Source organism: Lontra canadensis, unplaced genomic scaffold (genome assembly GCF_010015895.1).
Source record: "Lontra canadensis isolate GAN:19392208 unplaced genomic scaffold, GSC_riverotter_1.0 scaffold6, whole genome shotgun sequence".
In the NCBI taxonomy this organism is placed as follows: domain Eukaryota; kingdom Metazoa; phylum Chordata; class Mammalia; order Carnivora; family Mustelidae; genus Lontra; species Lontra canadensis.
Genome location: NW_022631000.1, coordinates 12,355,266 through 12,382,240, shown reverse-complemented (window position 1 = coordinate 12,382,240; position 26,975 = coordinate 12,355,266). Strand labels below are relative to the sequence as shown.

The following is a 26,975-nucleotide window of genomic DNA, read 5'->3' as shown; positions in this document are numbered from 1 at the left end:
ATTGGATGATGTGCCTGAGGCTGGCTTGCTAAGACAGGCAGCTCCAGGTTATGGAACTAGACACAGAATTTCGCTGCTTTGTTGGGTAAAGTGCCTTCCTCACAGTCTTGCTCAGAGGTAGATCAAATACCACAATGGGAGTGGGAGGAGGACTTCAGCGAGAGATTGGCTCAGTTGTCCCTCACCTCCTGCCTGCCCACTCTTTCCACCAGCCCGGGTTGGGGAATCCTGCCTGAAAGGTCACCTTCGCCCTAAAGAGAAAGTGTGCACCTGTAGGTGGAGGCAACTGGCAGTGACCCTGCACTGCAAGGCCTACCCACCTTCCCCGTCACCCCCAGCCAAACCGGCTTCCTGCCTTTGCCAAGACTAGACCCCGTGAGGGGAGCTCACAGAGCTGGACACAGAGCCCAGACTTCAGAAATGCAGAGTCAGGAGGAAAAAGGACGGTCTCCACCCCTCCAGACATTTGCCAGGCCTTCTGTGGTAATTTGCAAGATCTTCTCTGGAAAACAATGTGAATTCTCTCTTCCCCAGACTTAGTGGAGCACTGCCTTCAGACACACACCAACATCCTCCCTTCATTCTGAAAAGAGAAGACAGACAAACGGAAGTCACTAATTTTTTTAAATCATGATTATTTTAAAGATTTATGCTTTCATTTTATTTCATTGGGTTTCAATATAAACTGTTCTGCAAAACTGAAATGCCTGTAAATTCCTAACAGAGTTATTTCCTTTTCAGTCAATATATATACATACATGCACACCTCTGAACGCTTTTCAGAAAGCAAATAACACAATGCTCATTTGCTTTGGCATAATTCATGATAAATAACATTTTGATGGGGTCTATTGGGTGCCGAGGACATTAAATATTCAGTCCTTCTTCATAATCTCACTACTAACCTCTAAATTTTCAGTTTGTTAAAACATATACAGCAGCTTCTGAGAAAGTCTGCTGAGAGAAATGGTGAGGACCTGGCCTGACTGAGGAGGAGACATCTGTGCAAGGACCTAGGGACACCACATAGACAGCCCACGCTCTACCACAGGGTCCTCGTGGTTGACATTATGGGCTGGATAATTCTGCATAATAGCTGTCCCGTGCTTCGTATGATGTGCAGAAGCCTCCTTGCTCTCCACCCATGAGATGCTAGCATCTCACGTACACACCCAGTCTTGAGGACTACAAATGTCTCCAGATGTTGCCAAATACCCCAGGGGTGCGGTGGGGGTGCAAAACTGCCCCACTTGGAAAGTAGTGGTCCTTGGCTAAACGTTCCAAGGGGAATCTATAAACAACCCAAACCATTTTCCTTGATACCAAGTAGTCCTTTCAAGGACAGAACTCACACATGGGTTCCTCTACCAGCAGGCAGCTCATCGGTTCACCACAAAAATATGCAAGCAAGATTCACTGTTCTCTCCGCCTACAAGTTCTTCTCCTTTCTCTCACACAAATCTGGTGTTTGCCTTAGTTTCTCATTTAGTCTACTAGCTGACTCCTTCCCATATGAGAACACAGCACAAAATAACGAACTCAGGTCAAGATGTTTAAAATAACTCATGCTGCCATTTTAAATTTGTAAAACAGAGCTTCCCTCCTCATTCCTGGGCCTCCAAACATCCATAAGGTGAAGTAGCCCAAAAAAACAGGGGAAGAGGGAGATAACATCTAGTCCAACAATTCCCTGAACATTGAGGGCTTCATGCTGCATGAAATTAGTCAGACAGAGGAAGACAAGTGTTGCATCATCTCACGAGAAAAAACAAACTCATAGAAAAAGAGACTGGACTGGTTGTGGGGCAGGGGGTGGGGGAGCTGGGTGAAGGTGGTCAAAAGGCACAAATTTCCAGTTATAACATAAATAAGTTCTGTGGATGTAGTGTACAACATGATGGCTGGTGTTACCATTGCTGTTTGGTACAGCTGAAAGTTGCTAAGAGTCAATCCTAAAAGTTCTCAGTATGTGGAAAATATTTTAATTTCTTAAGTCATTGCTCTTCCATTATCAACAACAGCCAAACTATGGAGAGAGTCTAAATGTCTATCGATGGATGAATGGACAAAAATGATGTGCTATATACAATGGAATATTATGCGGCCATGAAAAAGAATGCAAACTTGCCATTTGTAATGACATGGATGGAGCTAGAGGGTATTAGGCCAAGTGAAATAAGTCAGTCAGAGAAAGACAAATATCATATGATCTCACTCATATGTGGAATTTAAGAAAAAAAAACAGATGAACATATGGGAAGGAGAAAAAAGAGAGGGAAGCAAACCATAAGAGACTCTTAATGACAGAGAACAAACTGAAGGTTGATGGAGGGAGGTAGGGGGATGGGCTAGATGGGTGATGGGTCTTCAGGAGGGCACTTGTGATAAGCACTGGGTATTGTATGTCAGTGATGAGTCACTGATTCTACTCCTGAAACAAAGATTGACTGGTTAACTAACTAAAATTTAAATTAAAAAAAAAAGAATCATTGTTCTTTGCAAAACTGGAATATTATCTCTGTAGAAAACTATCTGCCAGGCTCACCACTAATTGCCCAGATGACCACGGTGTGGGGTAGTGGTGGTTATGGGAGGGGTAGGTTAACCCTCAGTCCCACACTGCATATGAACATGGAAGACTGGTGTAAGAACACACAGGGTCTCACTGGGCCCCTCCCAGGGGCCTCTACCTCTCCTACCTATCCCTGCCTGAGTGTATCCCCTCCCTTGGCCTGCCTGCCTTTTCTAGGTCTCTCTTCTTCCTTCTACATTTCCCAAATGGTGACAGTGTCCTCTTCCATTTGACTGATACTCATAGTCCTGAAAATACCAAATGGCTCAAATATTTCACAAGCATGTTCTAGAAAGTGGACATTGGGTCATAGAAACACTCTCTCCCCCGAAGCAGAAATGTCTCAGAGGAACAGTAAAATCTCCTATTTAGCTCTCGGATACATTCATGGGGCCCGATGCCTAGTCAGGACCTGGGCAAATGTCTCCAGGGCCATCTGCTCAAGGTCTTCTCAAAGTCTTCTTGAGCTCTCCCTGGGCTCATAGGCCGCCTGCCCTTCCCAACCCCATAATCTTCTCAACTTTTTCTCACCATCCTCCTCTATCTTCCTTACCTACATTTGGAAAAAGCTGGTAACCACCGTAGGACAGAGGGGGCTCAGAAAATCAAGACCAGTCACAACACAGCAGCTGTCACCACACCCAGCTCAGGCAGAAGCACCTCCCCTCTCTCACCTCTTTACACAAGAGGGGGTCGAAGGGCTTGCTTTCTTTTCTTCTTTCTTTTTCTCTCTGGCCTGCCTTCCTTCCTTCTTTCCTTCCTTCCTCCCTCCGCCCCTCCCTCTTTCCTTCCTTCTTTTCTTTACTTTCTTCTTAAAATTCCTGTAAGGGGCGGTATAACCTCTTCACTCTACAGATATATGCCCTCCATCTGACCCACAGGCGTGATTTATTTAATTGATCTGTGAGGAAAAAATTCATTCCCAGCAAACTAAGATTTGGCCTTCTGAACATCATCCTTTCTATTTATTTGGGAAAAAGAAAGGTTTCAGAACTGCTTTATATAACTCTTTGCCTTCTTAGACAAGGATTAGCCTACTTTCATTTCCCATCATAAATAAGTGTCACTATAACAAACTCCTTCTTCACATGATGTGGTAACAGGGGTGTTTTCCAATCTCTCAGGTCTATCTTCCGATGTGAGGCCGGCTGGCATTGTGCCTATTGCTAACCCAACCCCTGATTGGTCGTTTTCATTCATTCAACTAGCATTTACTCCTACTAGTATAAGGAGAGTATTTCTGATGGATCATGGATGACGGAATATCAGAGACAGACGGCATCAGTGGCGGCTGACATGCCTCTCCCAGCGAGGAATCAGGGTGAGGCACGAGGCCAGACACCCGGCCAAAGTTCTTGTGCAGACGCAAGGGAGGCACCTGTCTGAAGCTTGTCACCAGGTTTTGCGTGAAGTCTTAAAAGTTCTCAGATTCTAACAAGCGGTGTGTCCTCCAGGCTTATTATATGATGTGCCAATTTTCTCATTGCTCTCTTGGTTTCAAAAGTAGGTAGGTAACTTTATTATACCTTTCTAAAGAAAGAGGCTGCTTTGCCTTGTTCTGCCCTCTACTAATGTAATAGACTCAGTGACCTTCAACATAAAGAAAGATGGGTTCCCCATGTTGGGATCATTATTTGTTTCAAATTCAATACTTACTTTTCTTGTGAAACCAAGACATTTCCATGGAGCTTACAAATGATACTGCCAAGCTTCAAATGTGGGTGAACAGTAACAAGGAAACATTTAGTCATCCTCATCTTTACAATTGTTTTTTTCCCCCCCAAACACTGTCGGCTTGTGGAGGGCAGGGGCCGTGTGACCTCCACAGAGCGCAAATCTCACCAGTGCAGGCAGCAAACCCCACCCGGCTGCCCTCAGTCTGGCTCACGTGCTGACACCACAACCCACTGTCCTGACTTCCTCCACTTACCATAGAGCAAGAGGGATGCTGGATCCAGTCCCAAAGTCTCACAGCCAGACACTCCCTGATCGTGCAGATTCTGTAGTAAAACGCCCCGCACCAACTCCTTATTCATCCTGTACTTCATAAAACCGTCATCTTCCGAAGGAACCCCAAACTGCAGGTGGAAGGCTACCGTGGCATTTTCACCGCTGAAAGGCACGCCAAACAGAGAAGCCACAAAGGTCAACAGAATCCCACTGCAACTCAGGAAACGGACTTATGCGGGACCATATTTGTAGTTCCTCGTGTTCTTTCAGGACAAAATAACAAAGCGTACCCTGTTCTAGGAGAAGCTTCTTCTGTAGTTTCCTCACAGAAAGTTGAGGTGACCCTAACTTCTTCCTTCCACCTAAAACGCAGCCTCTAGGAGTCCACCAGAAGAGGCCACTGAAGGAAGAGTCACGACCCAGCTATTGTCAAGGAAGATCCAAGGCTGGCCCACTACTGGCCCCAATGTCAGCCTTTTACTCTCCCCCACTCCCCTTCCCCAGGGCAGGAAAGCCTATTGTCCTCTGTATTCTCTGCTCCTCTCCCTGCCCAGACAAGCAACCGTCAGAGCTGTTGGGTTCAACCAGTTCACTCCTTAACCTATAAAATGCTTAAGGCAGGACGCAGCCCTCCCTGCAACCCACTCCTTGGAGAACTCCTGAACTCCCACAGACCTTCCTGTGTAGTAGTAGCAAATCAGATCCCCCTGGTTTGTCTCTAGAGTGAGAAACTTGTTCTGTCCCATTTCCACCTTCCGAGACTCTCAGTTTTGCAACTCTCAATAAAAGAACCTAAGGAAAAGGAGTTTTCATCTTCCCAGAACATATTTTTCATTTCCAAAATAAAAATAATCATAGGGCTATCCTCAGTTAATTAGCAGCTTATACTGTTCTTTAAATGCTAGCTCAGCATTTAGGTGTTTCAAAGCTATCCTGTTACTTTGGTTCAAGGAGGCCCAGATCAAAAGCCAGAAATAAAATAATTAAGAAGTGACCACATCTGACATTCCCCTTGAAGTGGGTTTTTTTTTTGTATTTTTTTTTAATTTTATTTTTTATAAACATATATATTTTTTTTCCCCAGGGGTACAGGTCTGTGAATCGCAGGTTTACACACTTCACAGCATCTTGAAGTGGTTTTTTAAAGACTGGACAAGCTCCCAGAAGCCAGAATCAGGCCGCTCTTCCTGCTAAGGACAGGGAACGAGCTCCCTCTTGTGGCCGGAGGTCACATAGGCCAATATTCTGGTCAATGGGGGGCCGACAATCCCTTTATGAGCTTTGCGACAGCCAAGCCCTTTGTCAAAACCTGCCGTTCCAATGAACAATATACCACCAAGACTCTGGAGAGACTCTCGGATTACGGATGCATCCACAAGGAGGCTGGAAATGTAGGTTCACACTGTTAGCCGTCTACCCAAGTTTTCAGGTGTCCTCATTTGTTCCCTGTGTTCCACCTTCCATTTATGGCTGCCCATGGTCGCCGTCTAGACGCGCAGCCACCCTGTACTTCCACAGGTGAGTGGCCAAGGGCTCAGGCTGCCTTATGGAAATGACCGGAGGCTGACTTCCAGAAGACAGGCCAGAAGGTGAAAGACAGGGCTGCCCTGCCTAACCCAGTCCCGCTAGCCCAACCTAATCCCACTGTGTCTGGTCACCCACCGACGGAGTTCACATTACCGCTAGATTTTGAGGGGAAAGGAGGGATTTTCAAGAAAACAGAGAACCCAGCAGGCTTTGCCTCGGCCGCCCATTAGAGTGAGTCCGGCAGCTGGTGAACCAATGGGCATTTTGACAGGTTCCTGTAGTGGGATGGCTGAGGCAGAACGGGGGTCCATATGCCCCGGGGACCCAAACCCAGCTGCCAGGGGTCTGGCTGTCTCCTGCCCTCTAGCGGCAGCACATTTTGCGGGAGCAATGGCTTTTGCTTCTCAAATCAACATTGTTTTAAAACTCTGCCTGCACCTCTTAATATGAAACAAAATTCTTCCCGGACAGAGCTTCCTCTATCCCAAATTCTAAAACCCTTGGCTTTTTCTTTCAAATAACTTTTAAAAACAAATTCTCTAACATTAAGTCCTCAGCTTTCTAGCCATGTTTGACTCAATTTTCGGATGTTTTCTCCCCCAATGTCAATCCCAACCCATTATGCAATCCCACCTCCCCTGAACCCATAATATGGGGCTGGATTCTTGGAAAGACCCTTCTGGTTGAACGTCTTCCCTTTCTCAGCTCTGTCTTGAAATTGCAAATCCGGGCAAGTACACCGAGGAAACTGTGTTGGGCTTTTTTTTATTGGCAATTTAATACCAGTAATTTGTGATTAAAATGAGCAATGTCAGAGACATTACCATAAGGGAACATGCACAGTGGGGGGTCCATAAAGAGGATGAAGAGTGTTGTTGCCAAGGCAACCCACCATTGTAGGCAGTTTCAGACTTCAGGGCCCTTTCAGTCCCATCCCACTGTGCTACTGCCTGCTTTCCATGCTTCCTCTCTCAGATATATAAAGATCATGGTCTGGGAAATGTATAGTTTGAAAGGAGGGATTTCAGTCCAATACTATCTTTGATGGACACAGTTAAAAGATATTTTAGGAATAACGGATAATAAAGCTTTGTCATGTAAACCTTGTCCTAACAGTACAAAAAGATAATCAAATGACTCCTCAACACGTATACACCTTTGATCTAAGTTCAGTAGACAGAGACAAAAACATTTAAGATTAAGAGATGTAAAAAGAAAAATCATATTCACATGTATAAGCTACACATATTTAGTGTATAAAGTCTGTGTGGTAAATACGCATATAAAAAAATCACACCAAACCACTGATGGCAGTCCATTCATTCAGTAGAAGGGAGTGAAACATATTCTGTGTATGGAATTGACTGGAACATCCAGTATCCAGGGGTAGTAGGCTGAGGCAGAAGGGAGAAGGTAGACTTTTCCTGTATGCATGTCTTTACATTTTTAATATTATTCAAGGATCATGGACTCCTGTATTATGTTCCTCAAAAGCAAAAGCTAGTGTATGAATTATATCATTTACAGCACATCACGATCTGAGAACTGTTTGTTTTTTTTTTTTTTTTTTCAAGCAAGCTCCATGTCCAGCATAGAGTCCAATGTGGGGCTTGAACTCATGATGTAGAAATCAAGATAATGGAGACCTAAGCTGAGATGAAGAGTCAGATGCCTAACTGACAGAGCCACACAGCCACTCTCTGAGATCTCTTTCTAGTCCTACCCCTAGCTTATCTGAGCATCTGCTGTGAAACAGGAATGGTATACCCGGGACTGGCTTTTCCTCTCTTCCTTGTGACCTTGTTGCGGTATTTGATTAATCTGGCTTCACTCTGCTCCTTTGTAAAATCAGGGAGTGGAGCTAGTGGGTGTCCAAAGACCCTTCCAAAGCCAATGATCTGTGATTCTATCATCAGATCCTTCTGTGCTCTGAGACTCAAAAGTCCTAGATCAATGGTGATGGGGGTCGCTTCCCAGGAAAGAGACCAACACGGAAGGCTCCACACTCTTACCTGAAGTCCGTCATTTCCACTGAAGTAAAATAATGGCTCAGCGATGGGGATGATGCATACACATGGGTCAACTAAAACAAACAGCAACACGTTAAACAACCACACGCATCACAGATGGATTATCTTGCATATCACGTGACAAAGCAAACCCACTCATAGAGATTCCAAGCTAGCTCGGAATTCACTTATTCGGAAGCTCTGAATGGAGAAATAGGAAGGTGTGGGCCTTACCTATCCCAACGAAAACTCAGCATTCATTTAAAAGAACCTCATTTCTAAGGAGCAGGTGAGCAGGCTGGGAGTTTCGACATCTCTCACATGTCGTGTGGACACCTGCAGCCTTTGTGGTGAGCGTGGTCACCATGGACCCTGGAGCCCCCACAGACTCCGAGGACCCTGGGAAGAAGACAACACTGAAGTAGCTGGGAAGGCAGCACAACAGGCCCCTCAGGACCCGGCCCTTCACCAGACAAGGGCTTGTTCTCTCCTTTCCGTGGAGCTTCGTTGTAGGGAGACATGGCCATGGAAGCCCCGGGTGTGGCACTTTCCCCAATGAAGGGACCGAGGGAGGCTGGCCTGTAATCGCAGAGTTCTTATTTTATGCATCAGATTCTGCAGCCACACACCAAAAATGACACCTGTGTACCCAGGTTTCACACCCACATGTTCTACCGTAGTTACTTCAGCCTTCCACTCCAAGAAACAAAGCAAAACTAAAGCTACTCCTACTACACACCGTTTTTCCTAATTTTCTCCCTCCCAAAACCCCCCCAGCACTAGCCATGGTCCTGAAGTTGGCACGTATCCTTTTCATGCAGGTTTTTATAAATGTAATACGCCCTCATGTAATCATAACAATGTGTAGTTTGTGTTTTTATTCAAATAAAAGATGCCATATTCTACATTCTTCTGTGACTTTTTTTTTTTTCACCCAAAATTACATTTGATAGTTGCTCACAACAGTATGTCGAGACGGAGGTCATTCACGCTGACTCCTAACTACTGCAGAGATCCTATGAAATGATTACACCAACTTTTCCATTCCCTTACTCTGGTGATGTGCAGCATTTGCAATTTTCTCTTATCACAAACTATGCCCAAGTCATCTTCCAGGAACATTTCTGTGCCTCTCTTCTGATACTGTGACAGTTTCTCTTGAGTATGTGCAGACGAATGGGATCGTGGGGTCCAAGAGTGGGTGCATCCCCAACCCACCTAAATCTTGCCAAATTGTTATCTCAGCACTTGGCAGTGTTCCATTTCCCACAGCCTTGCTGGCACTTCATGTTTTCAGATTTTTTAAAAAATTATTGCCAATTTAAGGAGTATAAAATTGTTTTACATTGTTTCAATTTGCATTATTACAAGTAGGGTTGAGTATCTTTTCAGGTGTGTTGATGAACTCCTTTGGGACTTTTTACCTTTGATTTGCCTCTTGGTTTCCTGTCTTTCTCTCGGGTTGTCTGTTCCTTGGTATCTGTATTTTCTGTATCTGAAGTGTTTGGTGTTATATTCTGGACACTAGCTGCTCTTCTGTTACCAGTCTCTTCTTGTCTTTGATTAGCCTTTTCATCACCTTTCGGAGGTGGGAATCCTAGCCTGGTAGGACTTGAGGTCAAGTAGTTGAATGTACTTACATTGTACTTTTGTGAAACTGGCATTTGAAGGTTAAATGCCTTGGTCTTCTGCAGACAGCTTCCAGCACAAATAAGGAGGACCGCTCTTGGATTTGGCTACACTCTCTACCAGGGACCCAGCTCTGGGGCTGGAGTGAGCCCACTGCCAGGCTGACTCCTGCCTCGGCTGAAGTCAGTCAGCCTTAAAGGTGTTTTGGAAGGTTCAGTGGCCTCCAATGGCACCCTGGTGCTGAGGTGAGTGGCCCAGCTGCACCCATGACGGCTCAGTGCCCTCTCACGCCAATGAGTAGCAAGCAGCAGACACACCCCCAAAAAGCAGTGCCTGAGGGCACCTCTGCTCATTTTGTTTCCCACCCAATTCCAAACAGAATCTCAAGGAGCTTACATTCCCACAGTACACTCCCACTGAATTCACCTGGTGACAATTCAGTCCCTTCAAGGTGGAGCAGAGGGGTTCAGAGGACCTACAGTAAGTACGCTTCCAATCTTGTATTTTTGCTGTGATCTTTATAAGAACATGACATAAGTGGCATTACCACCCCTTCCCTTCTTACTAATAAAGAAAACAGCATGAGGGAAGTGTATGAAACCTGCTCAAGGTCACTCTGCTCATAAGGAATTCAGTCCTAGAGGTTACAGACACTAAAACCCACTTTCTTTACATTGGAGGATGAAGTGAGAAGGAAAGTGCCCTGAATATCAAAGAGGAAAGAAGCAGAAAGTGGTAAGAACTTTAAGGGAAAAAAATGACTGAGTCATCTTATAGTTTTTGAGCCCCTGAGAAAAGAATCCTGCCAGAGGCGATGCAGGAATAAGAAAGTGGCTCTCACAGGGCTGCTGAGAACATCGGGGAGGAAGAGGAGGAGGACGTTATAGATGGGATTTATTTTTCCAAGCACTTCCCTACATACACACACATACACAGATATACATACACACACGCACACATACACACGTACACATAAACATACGTACATGTGTGTACATGCACACAGATATATACATATATACATTTGCAGACATAAACAAATGTGTTATGGCAGGGGTGATGTCCTTCCAACCTTCTCTATTCCCACTCTCCCCTCCTTCTTCTTTACCCTTTAGGGCCTAGTATTGTTTTGCACATAGTCCTAGTCTCTCAGAAAAAAAAAAAAATTAAGCTAAAATTTTACATTAAGAGCTGGAATGACAAACCAGATCACTTTCAGTGTCCACTCTGATTCTTTTCAGTGGCATGGTCCCCTGCTATCATTGAGACATGTCCACATACCTGGGAACAGTTAACCACACTACTATGGGTCCAAAGACATGAAAAGGGGGTCTTCTCACCCCTGGCTCTGGATTCCTACGCCGTGCCTACAAGGCTGGATGCACACTGAGCTAGGCACCCGTTGAGTTGACTACCAGAGTTGGGCAGAGTGGCTAATTTGAGACCAGGGACATATCTTCCTGGTGTTAGCAAAGGAGTGATTGTTAACGCCTCCATCAAGCACACGGGCCAGGGTAACACAATCCGTAGCTAACCTAACCGACTGGTTTAGCAAAGCAAGCACCCCAGTGGGAAGAGAAGAAAACTGGCAGTGGAATAAGGGAAGGGCTAGGAAAACTGTTTAGAAGGGAGGTGGGGTAGAGGTGGGGTAAGCCTGGTGGTGGGTATTAAGGAGGGCACGTATTGCATGGAGCACTGGGTGTAGTGCATAAACAATGAATTTTGGAACACTGGAAAAGAAATAAAATAAAATAAAATTTAAAAACAAAACAAAATACTATGGGAAGGGTATGTGCTATGGTGAGTGCTATGAAGTGTATAAACCTGGCGATTCACAGACCTGTACCCCTGGGGCTAATAATACATTATATGTTAATAAAAAATTTAAAAATTTAAAACAAAACAAACAAAAAAAAGATCTCACACTTAACTATTAAAAAAAAAAAAGGGCAAGACGATAATGCAAAAGCGAGGACATGTGTTCCACCATCCACTCCCATTTACCTTCCATATCCGGAAACTTCTAGAAGTTGGCCTGAGTGAATGAAAGAAAGGGGCTCTTGACCCAACAGTAAGACTAATATCCCTAAGTTCTCACTTCTGTTTCTGAACATATTTGGTTGGGATCCCAGGGGGCAGAAGATTTGTCACCTCTCTGGGCCTTAATTTTATCATCTGTAAACTAGACCATTCTTTAAAAAAAAAAAAAATGTTGTACAGAGTTCCTTATATGCATCCCATAGGCACCTGTGGATATACAGGGGAAGTGTAGTGATTTCTATTTATCAGAGAAGGAAGCAGTTCGAACAGGCCTGTGCACTTGCCTCAGGGATCATGCCAGACCTTGTTCCCTTGCCACTACACACCGATGAGCTAAAATACCTACAGGATCTGCTCCTGCCAGGCTCTGCGCACGAGATATGGCTCTACAGTGGATGATTAACCTCCACTCCCCTTTGATATAAAGAATTCAGTCTGGAACACGCGACATGTGTGGATGTTGAATCATCTCATTTCTGCTCAGCAAATGCAAAACCCCGGGATGAAAAACGCAATCAAGAGGGAAAAGGCAAGAGGCTATTCACTCAGCAGCTTGATCTGGAAGCAGGTGAAAGAAAAAGAGGAAAGGGGGCTCTCAGGTAAGATTTAAACACGGAAAAGAAGGAGGAAGAAATGCCCAATAATCATCCCAGAACACAAACCCCTGTGACCAAAGCAGCAATCAAATTACACGCCCCTGGGTGTCCAGAAACTAACTCCGGGGTGACCAAGATGGACTTGCCTCCTGGCGAAGCTTTCATAGGAATCAGATGGAAACCAGAAGGGGACCCACACCAGTCTACCGGTCAGCTGCAGAGAAGGCTATAAGAGATGGCAGGCTGGTCTTGCTTAGACCCTTATCAAATACTTTTCTGGGTCTGGCTGTGAACCCAACCAGCCCTCATGCAGAGGCTGCACGCCCTCATCTTGCACCAAGGACATTGTCCTGCATTTCATGCTCTAAGAATGAAGCCACCATCTACCCATTCACCTCCCAGGAGCCTGGAGTCGTATTCTCCTGCATCCCCACATGCAATCAGCCATGAAGTCCCCTTGAGTGAGAAGACCTCTTAAACCTCACTGGAATCTTCCTTATCCACCCTGCCACTGCCCTGGGTCAAAGACCCCCATCTATCACTGGGACTACTGCTGTACCTTCTAACTAAGCTCTCAGCCTCCAGTGTTTCTCCACGACCACCAGGAAGGGCTAACATGAACAGCTGACCATGTCAACAAGATGAAAATGTTTCAGTGCCTTACCAAAGAGTAGGAAAACCTTCACGCTTCATCCCCGAAAGGCCCCATCGTACAGTAGGCAAGAGGCAACTGGACACTGCAGGACAGATCCCCTAGTATCACCAAGAACACTCCTACCTCATATTTTAAGACTCATCCTGAGTATCACCTCCTGCAAGATGCCCTCCAAGCTTCCAGCCACACCTCAGGTAGTGTAGATGACCCTCCTTTGAGCTTGCAAGATATTCTGTACGCTTCTCCTCTGTAGAACATATCCCACTATCTAGAACTGTCTGTCTAACCACGACTCTGTGACTGTGACTGGCCCAGACTCTGTGACTGTGGCTTTCTGGCACATCACCAGTCCCCCATGACATGACAGGTCGAATCAAACTTAAGACCAGAGTGAGGAGACCGAGCACTGTCCTCCAGGACGCATTTTGCTGGAGGGCAGGGCTCCTTTCTGAGGCTTGGCACCACAGAAAATCCATTTCTAAGCATCAGTTTCTGCCAAAATGCAGACAAAGAATCCAAGCCTGAAGCTACTTACGTAATCATTCGAAGAGCCCACATTCTACTGTTAAGAACTCTGTAAACAATGCTTATGATATAATTACCCTCTCCATGAGCAGGTGCGGCCATTGCTCCTCAGCAGCACACTCCTCTGGAATCTTGAGCACGACCAAGAAGGTTTTATTCGACGATAACTCAAGTATTTCATTTGCATCTTCATCGATGTAAGTTACTAAAGGGCGGAGGGAGACAAAAAGTAAAAGTAAAGTAAACACATGCTTCAAATAACAATTTGTGCCACTGGCTGCTAGAAATGACACTGAACATTCATCAAGGATAAAGGCCAGACACAGGAAGCAAGGACAGGCGGAAATGTTCTGTCTTCTTGGAGATACCACATAAAGACAGAAGCCTCCATTTATGATAAAACTTGTTCGTTTTATACCGTAAGAGCTCCCAGATTCCACTGAATACAAGCTGGGGGGGAAAGCCGGTGGGAGGGAGTGGGAAGAACGTGAATTTCTTGGTTGAACAGAACCTGCAGCCTTAACTATGTCCACAGGTGTCTGTCAAGGCAGGCGCTGGGCTAGGCTCCGGGAGCGAACAATGGGTGACGGGGGCCAGGGACTGTGAGCAAGGAACTTCAGTGAATCACCCCAGTTCCAGGCTATCAAAGACCCTGAGGAGGAAGAGACATCATGGACCAGAACCGAATGGGGACGTGGGGACTAGACATAAGCACGTGAGCCACGTCCAGACATCTCCTGGAAGACGGAAGATGGGCAGGGAAGCCACCACTCTGCAGTCTGGCAGTCTGTCCCACAGGAGAGAAATGTTGACACACTCTTTTTTTTTTTTTTTTACACTCTCTGTTTATAGAAGGGAAACCAAGCTGCACTCAGAGCCCTAAGGCCAGAGGGCCTTGCATTCCTGGCACAGTGAGTTCTGCGTGGCTGCTGGTGCTCTAATGATGGTGAGCTAATTGATTTTTAAGCAGTTAAAGCTAAAGGAAAAACACACAAGGCCAGGAGCCAGGAGCTAGAAGCTGGCACTCGTGGTAGCAGCTCTGCTCCCCTGGCTCTCCGGTGGCCTCCCTTGCCAGGCCCTCACAGGAACGCACAGGAACCACCTCTCCAGCCCTGAGAAAGGCGTGGGTGGCCGAACCAGGAGCTCACCTTGTCCATAGCCTTGACTCTCAGATCTCATGCTTCAGACAGAACACAAGCAGCCTCTCTGGCTGGACTTAGAAAAGGCCCTCGGTGTTTGATAGAAAGGCAGATGAAAAGCACTAAGAATCCTAATACTTATTCCCTGGGAAGGATGAGGAGAAAGGGAACATGCAGAACAGAGTTCCCAGAGCCTGAGATGACCAGTTCAGAGGGGCCGGCTCAAGGCTGGACCCTGGCTGGCCTATGCGAGCCTGGATCTGGGGAGGGTTCCCTCCATGCCCTCCCAGTTGGTACCTGCTGTTGGTACAAACAATGTAGCTTATGCTGATCACCGTGCCTTCCGGGGATCTGGAATTTTAGCATGGGTCGGGCAGAGGCTGCCTCCTGGACCAACCCAGGAAAACCCTGGGCCCTTAGACTCTGATGAGCTTCCCCGGTAGACAACACTTCTCACGTGTTGTTACATCTCATTGCTGTGGCAGTTAAGGGGGTCCTCAAGTTTGTGCCTGGTTTCCTCTGGATTTTGCTTTATTTCATTTTGCTATGATAAATCACAAGTGATGGGATTTGACATGTGGTCCAGGAGCAATTGGTCAAGAAAGAATTCTTGATAAGTTTTTCGGTGTAAAAAGGGTGGTTTTATTAAAGCAGGGGGACAGGACCCAGGTGCCCTGGGGTTGTGAGGAGCAATTCACGAGATACTTTTAAGTTGGGAGAGGTAGAGACAAAGGAAGTTTCCAAAAGGATTTTCATACGTCAAAGAGGACTTCAGGGATCCTGGAGGCCTATCAAGCTTAGGTGTGTTTTTTGTTTGTTTGTTTGTTTGTTTGTTTTGTTTTGTTTTGTTTCCTCTAGAAAGGCATTAACTTAAAGACACTTGGGAGTTCCTGGAGGGGTGTCTTGCTCTGCCTTGAGTCAAGTATTTGTCAACAAGCTGCAAGTTTGAAAGAATTTAATTTTATATACATTTCCTTTTGCCTTTGTTCCCCACATCAGTAATCATCTCTATGACAATATGCTGAGTCCCATGAATTCTCCCAGCAATTCACTGCATCTCGGAGGGATCCTGAGGACCCCAAACACAGGGAATTATCCCCTGCACCCTTATTTGTTGTAAGTCATGATATTATTTCCTCTGACAATAAAGTTATGTCTTCATAGCTGAAACCTTGCCAAGTACAGGAAATTGTAGCAAAATAAGAAAAAAAAAATACTAATAATCCTTTAATCAACAAGTTTCCCTCACATTTTATGTTATATATTTTAAGTCTTGGGGTGCCTGGGTGGCTCAATCGGTTAAGTGTCTGCTTTCTGCTCAGGCCGTGATCCCAGGGTCCTGGAACCAATGGGTAAGGAGTGAGCAGGAGGCAAGATCCAAATGCAGACCTCAATTTCTAGAAGTCTGCCAATGAAAAAAGAGAAAGAGAATAAACATTTCTAAAATGTCGCAGCAAGATTCTGATGAAAGAAGGTTTTGAAGGACAAACAATGCTAGCACATTTCAAGAGGCCCAAGTTGAGAAAAGTCTGAGGATGCTTAGTGAGATGTGGACAGATTTGATGGTCCATGGGTCAGGAGAAGCTGGGAAGGCTCCTGTGGAGAGCACAGGTGAAGACATTGGTCCTGGGAAGGTGGAGAAACCTATGAGAGTGGAGGGCAAGAGAAACAGGGAACAACACAATGAAATTTCAAGGACCAGGGCCTACAGATTTGCTACTAAGTTCCTGTCCCCAAGGACCTTGCTAGTTTACAACTTGCTAATGCTGTCTGCTGAGGACTTTCCCATGAGTCACCCTACACCTGGAGCATTGCCTTGTGCAACACGTCTGCCTGCCAACATGCCTTGACAGTATGGCTCTTCCACCTAAGGCAAAGACAAAACAACCTATTCAACACATGGCACTTCTAACGTCCCTGCTTACATCTCAGGACCATAGCGCTCCTACTCATGGAAACACCTGTATGGAAAGACAGTAAAGAAGTCAGGCAGAAAGCTGTAATGTTGGAGAATATCACATAAGGGTCCTTAGAGTGCTAAATCTGATCACCTTTAAGTTACATCTCTAAGTATCCACCTACTTGTCACCCTTTGGCTTGCATAATACTTAAAATTCTTTGCCCCGTCCAACAAGACTTTCATTAGTAGCATGTTACTCGGGTCTCTCTCCTCCCTGGCTGGGGTAACTCAGTGAGAAAAGCAGAACTCCTAAAGATGCTTAACGGATCTTCTAAATTGTCCAGAAAGAAGATGACTTTGAGAGAGAATGAAAGAGAGGGGAAAGCTCTTTTACCATTTATTTACATCAAGGAATTTATGCTTCTTTAGGGAGAAGAAGAGACTCCATCATTATCTTTTCCCTGAAGTATGGAGACAAAACCAAGCCTCCAGACCCAACAGGACTCCCTGGGCTCTGTTCCCCAGATTGGCCACTTCAAAAAGATTTCATTGTCTGCCATGTGTGTAAACAGCCCCGGCTCCATGCCTGGAGCTCAGCCACGATCCTGAAGTTGCCATCACCTGAACAGCATGTCAAGGGCAAAGTGACGGGAGACCCGCCCCAGATGCAGGCAATAAAGTCTGTACAGTCTGTAGAAAATTAACAGTAATAAAACAGACCACAGCTGACAATAGTTCTTAACAATGTCAGTGACAAGATACACCTCCGTGCTGAACACCCCACCCTAAGTACCCCAATGTCCCCTCCTCAATGCATTATCCCTTCTATGCTGGGACCTGTTGATTGTCCACACCTGTGTGCACTCCAGCTCCACAGTTATTAACATCTCTGCCTCTGAGCCTCGATCTGCTTGTTACAGAGCCTGGCGACAGGAGACTGAAGAGATGGCGGGGTGGCGGGCAGGGTGGGACAACAGAGGAAAAATGGCGAAGCCAGCTCCTGAGGAACCTCGCTTCTTAACGAAGCCAACCCTACATGCAGCCTTTGACTCTGTCAACACTGAGCTTTTCCAGACAGCAGTGTTTTCCCCACAGTGCCCAGAAGTTCTATGAATTCGATTCCTATCACCAGCTTGGCCATGAGGCAATGCCCAATTACTGCACATGCTCATCCCACAGTTACTTACAGAGCCACTCTGGGTGAGGCTGGGACCATAAAGGAGGGGAGCCCTGTCCCTGCCCTTTTCACCCATGGAATTTCCTCCATCCCACACTGCCTACTGTGACTCTCCCCAAAGGCCCAGACTCCTGAGGGCTGAGATGCCAAGTGAAATCAAAGTATTTCTCAGATTTAAAAAATATGAAAGTGTGCAAATCTCTGTACAGAATTAACATTTGAAAATATAATTTTTTAGTTATTTATTTGAGAGAGACAGTGAATGAGAGAGAGAGACTGGGGGTGTGGGGAGAGGGAGAGGGCGAAGCAGACTCCCCACTGAGCAGGGAGCCCAACATGGGGCTCGATCTCCGGCCCCTGGAATCATGACTGGGACTGAAGGCAGACACCTAACTGACTGAGCCACCCAGGTGCCCCTGAAAATACAATTTTACAATAACATTGAAAGTGAAGTTTGCACTACAAGCATTACAGAGTTCTTCCCTGGATATTATCCAATGAACTCTAATGTCCCTTGAGAAACGATGGAAGGAGAGAGAATCCCTTCCTCTGCAGATTGCTGTTGGGCAGTTGAAGAGGTCCGCTGATGTTTGAGAATGGAAGATAGTTCTTGGGTCTTGGGCTTTAGAATCCCTAACATTAAACCAACTGGATCTGCTGCATGCTCCATTGTTCTAGGCTCCAGAGGCCAACAGACAAATCAGCCAATGCTCAGGAGAGCACCACCTAATTGTGATGGGACAAGTTTGCATGGCTCAACTTCAGTTTCAACATCCACGTGTGGGAGTTGATAGTAAGAGAGAGTATGAAAGCTCACACTAAAACTCCTACCCTCAGCATGTCGGATGAGGTGCAGCACCTCTTATCAACTTGTTCCTAACTCGAAACCAGCCTGTGGCCTCAATGGATCACCGTCCCACCTCAATTATACCCTAAGTAATTAAGCAAACAAGGCACCTACCTGAGAAACCCACATGCTGGAGGTTGGCATATACCATCAAATTTCCCTGTTCTTTGAGGGACTTGAGACAGGAGAGGAAGAGGCTGGGAGAAGAATAGGAAGTGAAGGGCAAATGTAGTTTCTGAAGAAAACTCCCAGGACCCCTTCTGGAGAGACTCTGGGACTCCTCATCCAAGACTGGGTTTATTAAGAAGAATCTGACTCAACCCAAATCCATGTGGAGACCAGGTCACCCTCAAGAGTATCCCAACTCCAGAAAAAAACCCTACCCCTGCAATAGCCCTAATTACAAATAAAAACAATTTTCTTTTTTCTTGTTTTAAAACTGAAATGACTGCCCACTGGAGGGTACTCTATTTATGTATCATGAAAACCTTCATATCAATAATCATAGAAAATTTTAAAAGCTTTAAAATGGCATGGAAGACTGTATCATGCAGTCATTTAAAAAAAAAGTGCCACAAATAACTTTTAGTGGATTAGCAAACGGTCTCAATATAGCATTAAAAATCCTAAAGGTAGGGGCGCCTGGGTGGCTCAGTGGGTTAAAGCCTCTGCCTTCCGCTCAGGTCATGATCCCAGGACCTGGGATCAAGCCCCACATCGGGCTCTCTGCTGGGCAGGGAGCCTGTTTCCCCAGCTCTCTCTCTGCCTGCCTCTCTGCCTACTTGTTATCTGTCTGTCAAATAAATAAATAAAATCTTTAAAAATCCTAAAGGTAGGCCCCAAAATAATTAAAAAACAATGATTGGGGTGCCTGCGTAGCTCAGTCGGTTAAGCATCCGACTCTTGATTTCAGCTCAGGTCATGATGAAAGGGTGGTGAGATCGACCACCACAAAGGGTTCCACACTGGGAGTGGAGCCTACCTAGGATTCTCGCTCCCTCTCCCTCTGCTTCTCCACCCACCCACCTTGGCACATGGTCATGCTTTCTCTCTCTAAAAAAAAAAAATAATAAAATTATATATATATATATATATAAAATACAATCACATCTCAAATTATTTTTAAAATGCAAGTAAGAAAAAGAAGAAAGTATAGTGAAATTTTAATAATTTGGATGTGTTTTATGGGTAACTGAACACATATTATTTTTAAATTCATAATAAATAATAAGAATGAGGGCACCTGGGTGGCTCAGTCAGTTAAGTGTCTGCCTTTGGCTCAGGTCACCTTCCCAGGGTCCTGGGATCAAGCCCAGCATTGGGATCCCTGCTCTGCGGAGACCCTGCTTCTTCCTCTCCCTCTTCTGCTCCCTTTGCTTGTGCTCACTCTCTCCCTCAAATAAATAAGATTTTTTTAAAAACTTTTTTTATTTTAAAAAATAAATAAGTAGTAAATAATATATGTAAATTACATAGTTAGCACCATGTATGGTTTTGGTCTGTAAACACATACAACACAAATATAATGGTTATTTCCAAAATAAGTTAAAGTAATGACAGCATATAGAGACATGATTCTACAAAGTTTTTAAGACGCTTTCAAATGAGCTATTCATTATTCATCATTATAATAATGTACTGGGTATATCAAATGAAGTACAATAATTATTTTACCAAAAAAATGATAAAAAATTTCAACTAAACAGGTGTAGAGAAACAATAAAATATAAATTAGTGTCTAAGTGAGTTAAAAGTTAAGAAATTTTCAGGATCTGGTGGGCAGAGTTTGAAGTAAAACATTGGTCTCCATACTTCAGTCAGAACTTACTAAATAAAGAAACGAAATAAAACAAAGAACCACAGGATAGCTACCATCCGCACAACAATCCCAAGCCCGTTTTCAATTCATATTATAAGTAATGAAATAGCAATGAGCACATCTTCCATATCAATGGAAGTCCTGCACAAGCATTAAACAAGTTCTTAAAATGCATCAACTTAGTCCTGTTTAAATCCTCTTACCTCCAATAAGACATAAGCTTATTATGATGACTATAATGAGACCTAGGAAAACAGAGGCGATGACCATCCACAGTTTGCACTTTCCAATCAATTTCTTATTACAGGAACTCCAAGGGTTCTCCTCCTTCTCCTGGAAAGCAGAGGGACACTGTAAGGCAGTCACTGGTTTCCAGAAGCACTTCTGTACTCTCGCGAAGGCAGCAGGATCCTGCCCTCTCCAGGCCACACTTCAAGGAGTCAGGTTTACAAAGAGGCAGAATGGAACCTCACAAGAAGTGGAGTAGAGGGGGCACCTGGGTGGCTCAGTGGGTTAAAGCCTCTGCCTTCAGCTCGGGTCTTGATCTCAGGGTCCTGGGATCGAGCCCTGCATCGGGCTCTCTGCTCAGCGGGGAACCTGCTTCCTCCCTCCTTCTCTCTGCCTGCCTCTCTCCCTACTGTGATCTCTCTCTCTCTCTGTCAAATAAATAAATAAAATCTTAAAAAAAAAAAAAGGAGAAGAAGAAGTTGGCGGGGAGGGGGGGTCCTGGGTGGCTCAGGTGGTCGACTCAGGTAATGGTCTCAGGGTCCTGGGATCAAGCCCCGCATTGGGCTCTCTCTCTCATAAATAAATAAAAAAAAAAAATTTTTTTAAGTGAGGGGGAAAATACCCTAGGGGCTCTGAAGTGGGGAGGTGGGGGCGAAGCAAGACTTTGGAGGATGGACAGAGAAAGGCAGATGGACAGAGCAACCTCAATGTTGAGTCATAACCAGGCGGGCCAAGAGAATCCTCTGCCCACGTGGGTTCCAGAAGGAATTCATGGTCGTTAAGATTAGAGACAGTGAAACGTCCGAGCATCCTTGGGAAGGTTTTCAGTGCCGCCAGAGCAGTCTGGACTTAACTGGGTGTGCGCTGGGGAACTGTGAAAGGTTTTGGAGCACAAGAGCTGAGTTGAAGATGAAGAGAAAAACGATGTGTAGTTTAGAGTGAGCATGCCAAGGACAAGCAAAGAGACTACTGCTGTGCCCTGTGCTACGTAATTAGGGCCTGGGAAGGGAAATGAAAGGAAGGATGGGAGCGACACCACGAAGCAGGCTGCAGTGGGTGTAGTGAGGCCACAACTTGGTCGCTTGGTTGGTCGCTGACACCATTTCCTTTCAGTCAAATGGTCCTGCAAGGGAGGCATTAGCCCGTCTCCAAGATGCTGCCAGAGAGAGCAGGCAGGACGGATGCCTGCTGCGGGTCACGGCAAAGCTGGCACCTGCTGTCCACAGCTCCCCCACCCCCACCCCGCGTCACAGCGCAGAGCTCCAGGCTATGAGCGTGCCTGGCTGTCGTGGGGTTAGTCTCCACTGGGGGCCACCCCCTGTCCCCTGCCCCTACCGACTTCTGGGACTCTGTCCTTGCTTCCCACAGAGCCGTCAGGGAATTCTCACACAGAGACCATGGATTCCGGTGGGGGAACAAGTATGGTTCTGTACCCGCATTCCCTGCCTATGCCTGAGGGCAATGACTGCCTCCTTCAGCAAGTTCCAGAAGCTCCCTAGCCCCAACATCTTCAGCTGTAAAAGTAATAGATCCAGCTCCCAGAGCTGTTGTAAAGACCAGAGATTGTGGGCATGAAGCACTTGCTACACAAATGTTAGGCACCCCACACATGGGAGCCGTCGTTCTCCAGTCCCACAGAGCAGCTCCTGGTCGACTTTCTCTCCCTCATGCCTGTGGTGATGGCCACCAGAGAAAGAAATCGTTCACTTCAGGATGACAGTTCAGATGCACTCAGTGAGAGGTTCCCAAGCCTGGAAGCATGTTCAAATCAGCTAAGGAGGAATTTAAACCGTGCACACCTAGGCCCTCCCTAGACATGGGAGACCAGATTGCAGTGGAGGTGGGGGTAGGCCGCAGCCTGTAATTTTTTTTTTATTCATTTGAGAGACAGAGAGAGAGCATGAGTTGGGGGAAAGGGGGGCAGGGACAGAGGGAGAGGGAGAAACAGACTGGACATGGGGCTCGATCCCAGAACCCCGAGATCATGACCTGAGCTGAAGACAGATGCCTAACTGACTAAGCCACCCAGGTGTTCCCCCACTCCACTAAACCCCCCTCCCCAGTGTGTAATTTTGAGCCAACCAGAGTGAATCAGTTGCTTTATCAGGGTTGAGACCTGTTCTGAGAACTTGTCACTCTCTCCAGGAGCCAGATCAGATCTCTCCTCTTGCTGAGACCTCCCTGCCATGTCAATCACGGAGAGATCCTCCAGAACATGAGCTCTCCAAACAGCTCATTTGTCCCTGCTTTGTCTGGTTTCAAATATAAACAGATACCAGCCTATCTTCCAAGGTAAACTGAAACCAGAGAGAAGGAGGGGTGTCTCTTAAACTTCCTCATGCTTTTATCCCACTTTTGTGCCTCAGTCAGGTATTAGGCTCTTAATACACTGTAGAAGGTTCTAGAACTTTTAAGAAGGTACTTGGAAAAATTCTAGAGTAGAGGTCACACTCTGGAGACCCTGAATATATACTTTACACTGGCTCTTCTGGTTGGGTGTGAGGGGAGCAGTAAAAGAAACATCTGGACAGAAGAAAATGCTTTTGAGCTAAGTGTGTTTCTGGAGTCCAAGGACAGAGCCATCTCTCACCCCAACTGAAGACTGAAAACTCCAAAGCCACCAAAACCAAGGGCTCAATAAGGCACATGGAAAGTCCCAGGACAAGGAATCTTCAACTTCCCAGGGGACAGAAAGAGATCTTCCCATTTACAGAGCTCCTGAGAACAAAATGACTTCATGCCATTTTCAAACCTGATACAAGAAGCAGCCGGGACCATAAGATCGGTACAAAATGAAAGGGGCTGGAGTCTCAGATGAGCCGCAAAACAAGGGTCAGTGAATTTGGCCTCTTGTGCCTTCACTTATGATTTCCCTTAGAAATAATAAATTAGGACCCTGGTGCTATGAGGAGACCATTACTCTGACTTCCTAGGGAGAGTTACCTCACAAGCACACAGCCCTCGCCTATAGGAAAAGTCTCTTCCTGTCCAGCCCAAAGCTGCCAACATACAGCTTGGCCCCTTCATTGTCTCCCATCAGACCTAGGGGAGAGACACTATCCTGTGCAAAATTAACCTTCACAGACTTTAAGTCATTGAGAAATAGTCCACCAGCTTACTCTCAACCCAAGAATAAATTAACAGTGATTCTCGGCTCCTTGCTCATTAGAATCAACCAAGAAATTTGTATTTTTTAGAAATTTCCCCAGGAGATTCCACTGTACCCTGAGGGGGAAGAGCCTCTGATACAGTAGGTATATGCCACCTGTGATGAGACTCCCCTAAAAACCCAGGTCAAAGGACATACTGCCTCCTTCACCAGCATCTTCTTTCTCTCAGGCCCAAATTCCAGGTCACGGGGAGCAGCCACAGACAGGTTTTTCTATGGGGTGCTTTCCAGAGATTTTTGCAAACTGTATCTTATAGTCTACGATTGCATTATATGGCTGGAGAATTTTTGTGGCTTTCCTCTGAACAGGCCCCCAGATAGTCGCATCCCCCTTCAGATAAGGATCCAAATAGAGGACCTAAGGCCCTGTACAATGGCAGGACTCTCTCTCTCTCTCTCTCTCTCTCTCTTTCTCGTAGATACAGAAAGCTTTTCTTCCCTTTGGCTTTCCTAGGAGCAGATATTATATACATCTGGAAAATTTTTCTTAGCACGTAGGAAAATCTGTACTTTATCATCTCATTGTGGGATTTAATCCACTTGTCCACCCACAGAAAATCCAGCTGCTGCTTGTCCTAAATTCTGAACAATGCATAATAATGGGGCTAATTTCCCTCAAGCTCCAAGCCTAGAACAAGCAAGGGAAAGAAGCTTTTTCTACTGCCTTTGTAGACTCGCCCAGATCCGCCCGTCCAACTAGGAAGTTAGCCATGAGGTGGGGTGTCTTCTTCCCAACAGTCTCAAACTGAGCCTGGAGACTGCTTGAGATTCTCTCTCCTTCTCTCTCTGCCCCTCCCCCTGCTGCTTGCGGGTGCCTGTGTTCTCTCTCGCTCTCAAGAAATCAATCAATCTTTTTAAAAAATAAAATACACCTCAACTTATTCTATGTAACCAAAGAGAATGATTAATACATTTAGATGAAAATGCTCTTAGCATATGTTTTGTTTTGTTTATGCTCTTAGCATTTAGATGAGGGTTTTTTTTTTTTCTCTCTCTCTCTCTTTTTAAATGTTTCCTGTTCAAATATTTGAATGCCCTCCAAGTGCTCACATACCCTTCACCTTCAGGCCACTCTGTCACTCCCCATAGTTTTTCTATTTGGTAACCTACAAAGCTAATTTATGAGGAAGTCCAGGCTATCAGTGTAGAGCTGGCTGACGAGGAAATAATTAGAACACGAAAAGAGCCGTCTCTCCTGGGCAGGTACTAAACAACTATAAAATACTGATGCCCTACATGCGTGTGGCATGTTTTTCTACTCATCTGTTTTCAGAAAGGCATTCCCAGGCCTCCCAGAGAAGCTCGGTTAACCACATTAACGACCATTTGACTGCAGACCTTAGCACCTTGCCACAAGGCACACCTTCTAGTAGTGAAACTGTCACCAAAACTCCTATGTCTAGAATCAGTCCCAGAAGTCACTGGTATGTTCTATCTAACATGAAGCAAGTATTCTCCAATCCACTCGGAGATCCTGCCTTGGAGGACTGACACAGCCAGCCCACAGAGAACAGAACATCTTCCTCCAGCCTTCATTCTTCTGTGGTGTTCATCTCTCACTCAAACATGAAGTCCCAAATCACTCTCCAAAGTACCTATAGGTCCTTAGAAGAGCAAACTTTACAGTGTTTCCAGGAATTGATCCCGAAGCAAAAGCAGTGCTTTCCCCTTTTGTTGTCCTTGCTTATCCCTGAAATCAACAGGCCAAGAGTCAAAGGGGTGGAAGTGGAGAAGTGGGACCTAGAAAGGCCAGGTTGGAGCCACATATGTATAGGGAGAGCTCCAAGCACCCTGTAAACCTCAAGCCAGCAGTAGGGGTTAATCAGAAGGTAGATGGCTGTGAATTCGAAGTCTCTGCTGTTTTACAAGCATTTGATGAGAATGAATAATGTTCCCATCTCTGCCAGGGCTGGACCAGAAAAGAGCTCAGCCTAAGCACCACCATGACTTCCTTTAGAGATTGAGGGGAGGGAAAGCGAAGGAGGCAGAGTCTAGTTCTTTGGGACAAAAACTCTGAAATTACTTCCCATCATCTCAGCAGAGCAAATTCACTCGCCTCTCCCGGTCTCTTTTCCTGCCAAATCAAAAGGCCTGATCAGTAAAGGACAGAAAGTGTGTGTGTGTGTGTGTGTGTGTGTGTGTGTGTGGATGTGAAGCGGGACAAGGGATGATGGGCATTGGGTGAGGGTTAGCGGGGGACGGTGGCAGGTGGCTGGAAGTGTCAAGGCAGCAAAGCTAAGGCAAGGAGATTCTGAAGAAAGCGACGACTCCATCTATCACTCTAGTTCTTCCATCCTTCTTGAAACAGAAAAAAAACTTCATTTAAAGTTACAGAACTTATAAAAACCACCTCTATCCTCGCGGATTTGCTCTGAAGAGGGGAGCCGCACACCTCCACGCCAGGGTTCCTCCAGTTCCTTGGAGGTCAGAAGGATGGAGGGGTCTCAGGGGCTCTGGCGGGCTCAGGCCGACGCGCACTCCCACGTCCGCTCGGTTCTGAAGATTCCAGGACGCGCCAGCGCTCTGCGTCCGCGACGCCCGGAGAGTTGGCTGGAACCCCGCAACTCTGAGGGTGCCGGGCCCGGGCCCTGGCCGGCAGCCCGGCTCGGAGTCCGCTCTCGGACACCGCCCGCCGCGGGGCCAAGCAGGCCTTACCTGGGCTGGGCAGGGCTCCTCCACCGAAAGAGGGATGACCTGGACGGTTCCATTGAGAGGCTTCTGCTCCTCCGGCTGCCCTCCGAGCGCCAGGAGCTCCAGGTCTTCCCCCGGCGACGGGGATCTGGCCCCTTCCATGGACAGGCAGAGGAGCGCTGAGAGGCCCGCGGGCAGCAGGGCGCACACACGCAAGGGTGCAGAGTCCAGAATGGATTCCCGAGAGGCTCGCTCTCCGCCCCCCGCGGGCGCGGCGGGGCCGACCTCGGGCGGCGGGCGGGGCGCGGCGGGGCGGCGCTGGCGCTGGGGAGGCGCCCCAGGACCCTGCGGGGTAGAGCCGCCGCGCCTACTGTGGGCTCGCGAGCGGAGCAGAGCCGAGCTGTTTTTCTGGTTTGTTCAGGGCGCTGCGGGCTCGGCCTTTCCCACTTCGCGCAGATCCGGAGCAGAAGCGGAGCCGAGGGCCCAGCCCGGTGGCGGCTGTGGCCGGGATGGGCCCGGCAGCGCGGTGCCGCGGAGGAAAGTGGACGTGGAGGCGTCCAGG

At 46.5% G+C, this 26,975-nt stretch overlaps 1 protein-coding gene across 1 annotated transcript; it reads right to left on the bottom strand.

Moving 5' to 3' along the window:
• Positions 1–538: 538 nt before the first annotated feature.
• CUNH3orf52 (chromosome unknown C3orf52 homolog) lies at positions 539–26,639 on the bottom strand. Its single transcript, XM_032852183.1, has 6 exons — positions 26,438–26,639; positions 20,589–20,718; positions 13,581–13,708; positions 8,062–8,132; positions 4,503–4,684; positions 539–583 (listed from the first exon to the last, which is right to left on the bottom strand). Exons 1-6 carry the CDS (start codon positions 26,573–26,575, stop codon positions 579–581), a joined length of 654 nt encoding a protein of 217 aa, XP_032708074.1. The 5' UTR covers positions 26,576–26,639; the 3' UTR covers positions 539–578.
• Between the last annotated feature and the right edge of the window lie 336 nt (positions 26,640–26,975).